Here is a 3,672-nt window from a genome sequence, read left to right on the forward strand (position 1 = left end):
AGATCTTGTAGTGATGATGGTGGAGGATATCGACTCCTTACTTGTTTTTCTAAAATGCACAATAAATGTTCAATAATATTGAGATATGGGGACTGTGGTGGCCAGATAAGATGTTCAACTTAACTAGAATGTTCCTCATGCCATTCAGTAACAACTTTAGCTGTGTGAATTGGTGCATTATCATTCTGAGAGACTGCAGATTTCCAAGATATAGCCTCATCAGACCATTACAGATCCTCCTCCATGTTTAACAGTTGGAAGAAGGCAGTCTGGGTCAACTACTTCTTTTGGCTGTCTCCACTCGTATACTCAGCCAGCGATTGGAAATAAGGTAAAGGATGACTTGTCCGAGAAAATAGCATTCTTGCACTGCTCTAGGGACCAATTCTATAGGTTTTTTTCTCCACTCTAAACGTTTTGCAACGTTTGATTTTGAAAATAGTGGTTTTCTGATTGCAGCCCTCCTGTAAAATCCAGTTTTGTGCAGCTTCCTGCAAACAGTTTTTGTGGAAACTGGGTTCTCAGGTGGTCATTAAGCTCTGCAGTAATTTTTGGAGCTGTACTTTTGTGATCCTTTTGGTCTGTATCTGAAAGTTTTGGTTTTCTTCCAGAGTTTTGTTTTGATGAGGAGTTTTTTCCTTCTTTCTCAAAGGCTGTCATTACTTTCTAGACAGTACTTCTTGATATGCCAAACATTTTGGCTGTTTTCATTATGCTAGAGCCTGTCATACGAGCACCAACAGTTTGACCTCTTTGAAAGTCCAATAAATCTGTCATTTTAATTAATTTTAATTACCTTTTTCTGATGATATCTGAAAAGAAACAGCAATTTTAGCAAAACATATTAAGCAACACTAATAATAAATCAAAAAACATAAAAATAAACAAGCTTTTGATGGTTTTATAGATGTTTCAAAATTATGATGCTATGATGCTAGGTGTTTCCATTATTTTGTCCAACCCCTGTGTGTATATATATATATATATATATATATATATATACATATACACAAGAAATAAAAAATGATTGTAGGTCTTGTACAAGAAAAAGTTTTAAAATACTTCCAGCAAATTTAAAAAAAAAACTCAACTGAAGACACAAGTCCATGATAACCAGTAAACATAAATTCCTTATATCTTTCCGTTTTTATCATAATAACTCTAGGCAAATAGATAGTCAAATTGCAAAACAGTACAAAAGTTATGTGTGTCTGCTGATTTGACATGAAGGCATGATTATATAATTTACATTATGTAACTAATAATCACCTTATGTTAATGAAATGGTGTAACTAAATATCTTACAGACAAGCTGTCAAGTTTTGTTTTGTTTTATGTGTGTGCTCGCGTGTGTGTCTGTGTATTTGCATGCATCCATGTGAGTGTGTTTGTGTGTGTGCATGCACGCACATGCCTCTGTGTGTGTGTGTGTGTGTGTGTGTGTGTGTACTGTGAACAGATTAGCATCTTAAACAAAAATGCTTTGCAATCTTTAGGTCCATCTGTGTCACTTTGCTATCTGTCAATGTTGATTTGTCATTCGTTTCTTACAAGATTCTTAAAATAAGAACCACAAATTCCTTGGGTCTATGTAATTAACTAAAACATTTAACTGAAAATAATCTTTATATCATGGATATGTTATTAAAATGCTACTGAGAAAGTGCATGTATGCTGAAATCCCATGATCTGACAGTTCTGGCACTCATGCCAGACAAATCTCATCTACAGTGATATAGTCTGTGCTCTTAACATTGTATATCTATATAAAGGAATCTCTCAAGGTGAATACTGCATTATAAGATGTTCTAATAAGGCATAAAGGTTGCCATTTAATAGAAGAATAAAAGAATTTTGTTTTGATTCTGAATCATAAAATTTGAAATTCTAAAGGAAAAGCTATGATTTAAATTGTATAGGTTATATTTAACAATAGATGTCAAGAAAACTGAAAATTGAAGTAAAAACTCTTATTTTGCTTTCCAATCAATAGTTTAATCCTACAACAACAAAATTAAATTTCATAGTTATTCCAGTAATGATGTTAAATATCTATCCCAAAATAGAATTGGTATTTTCTACAAATTACATTACCTCTATAAACTTGATATTCTCAATAAAAAATAGTTTCAAACATTACATTCCTCGGCAAAAGACAGGTTGGTATGTAAAACTGCTTTCTGCAGTTAAGGGCAATGAAATTTTGAGAGAATATATCTGATTTCTTTGGTAAAAGGATTTACTGTTACAACTCAAAATATCAGAATTATTTCATATGTTAGGGTGTCAGATGAAATGCCTTCTGGTATTTAATCTGGTTATGTTCTGAGTTCAAATCCCACCAGAGTCATCTTTACTAGGATTGATGTGGTTGATGTCACTGACTAGCCCCATCCCCCAAATTCCAGGCATTTTGACTATACTAGAAACAACTTTGTTTCGTTTAATGAATAATGGATTTAAAATTCTTTCCTAGATTTCAGTTTTTCTTTGTGTGCTTAATATTTTTTATATTTTCTTCTTTTAGGTGTATTTATTTCAATTACATCTGTTGTTCTTGTTGATTTACTTGGTCTTGAGAACTTGACAAATTCCTTTGGATTGACTCTCTTGATTCAAGGTATTGCTACATTAATAGGACCACCCTTTGCAGGTGAGTTAACTTTCTTCTTCTCTATATTTCTTCATATATTTCCTTCTCTTTTTAAAAAGTTTTTCTCCAATTTTTTTTTCCAAGTGCAGGAGTAGTTGTGTGGTACAATACTTGCTTCCCAACCACATAGTTCTGGGTTCAATCCCACTGCGTAGCACTTTAGACAAGTGTCTTCTGCTATTGCCTCAGAGTGGATTTGGTAGACGGAAACTGACAGAAGCCTGTTATAAATGTGTGTGTGTGCGTGTGTGTGTGTGTGTGTGTGTGTGTGTTTCCCACCACTGCTTGACAAACAGTGTTGGTATGTTTACATCCCTGTAACTTAGCAGTTTGATAAAAGAGACCAATAGAATAAAAAGAAGTACTGGGGTTGATTCACTTGACTAAAATTCTTGAAGGTGGTGCCCCAGCATGGCTGCAATCTAATGACTGAGACAAGTAAAAAAAACAATACGTTTTCAAATTGATGGAGAAAATTATTACCTGACCAGTTATTTTACTTTTGCAAAAATAGCATAAAAGGCAAAACAACTGTTGTATAGAAACATATATATCTAAGGTTATCAAATTAAACTAAAAGCCAGGCTCACACTGCAAATATACTGCATGTTTAGGCCTACAGTTGTTTGAAAGTGCAACAATGTTACATCATGTACAACAATACCATCATCAACACCATCATCATCACCACCACCACCAACAACAACAACAGCTACTACTACTACTACTACTACTACTACTACTACTACTACTACTGCTGCTGCTGCTGCTGCAACAACAGCAAATAATTGTTAAAAACTGTTAAGTAGAAAGACATATGTTGGCATTGTTTCATACTTCAACAGTAATCTGCATAACAATACCATATCCATTATATATATATATGTACGTATCTATATAATATATAATGTATGATATACATACATACATACATACATACATATATATATATATATACATATATATATATATATATACATACATATATATATATATATATATATATATATATATATATA

At 32.8% G+C, this 3,672-nt stretch overlaps 2 protein-coding genes across 5 annotated transcripts in view; one reads left to right on the plus strand and one right to left on the minus strand.

Moving 5' to 3' along the window:
* Positions 1-3,672, minus strand: part of LOC106870222 (EEF1A lysine methyltransferase 1) — a 318,548-nt gene that overhangs the window by 284,619 nt on the left and 30,257 nt on the right. The gene's annotated exons all lie outside the window — the stretch shown is intronic.
* Positions 1-3,672, plus strand: part of LOC106870223 (monocarboxylate transporter 12) — a 104,060-nt gene that overhangs the window by 96,457 nt on the left and 3,931 nt on the right. For all 4 annotated transcript variants that reach the window (XM_052967205.1, XM_014916236.2, XM_052967207.1 and 1 more), the window contains one exon: positions 2,528-2,653. In XM_052967205.1, coding sequence (XP_052823165.1) covers positions 2,528-2,653 — 126 coding nt within the window. The remainder of the gene's footprint in view (positions 1-2,527; positions 2,654-3,672) is intronic.

The sequence above is a fragment of the Octopus bimaculoides genome, chromosome 4 (assembly GCF_001194135.2).
Source record: "Octopus bimaculoides isolate UCB-OBI-ISO-001 chromosome 4, ASM119413v2, whole genome shotgun sequence".
Lineage (NCBI taxonomy): Eukaryota > Metazoa > Mollusca > Cephalopoda > Octopoda > Octopodidae > Octopus > Octopus bimaculoides.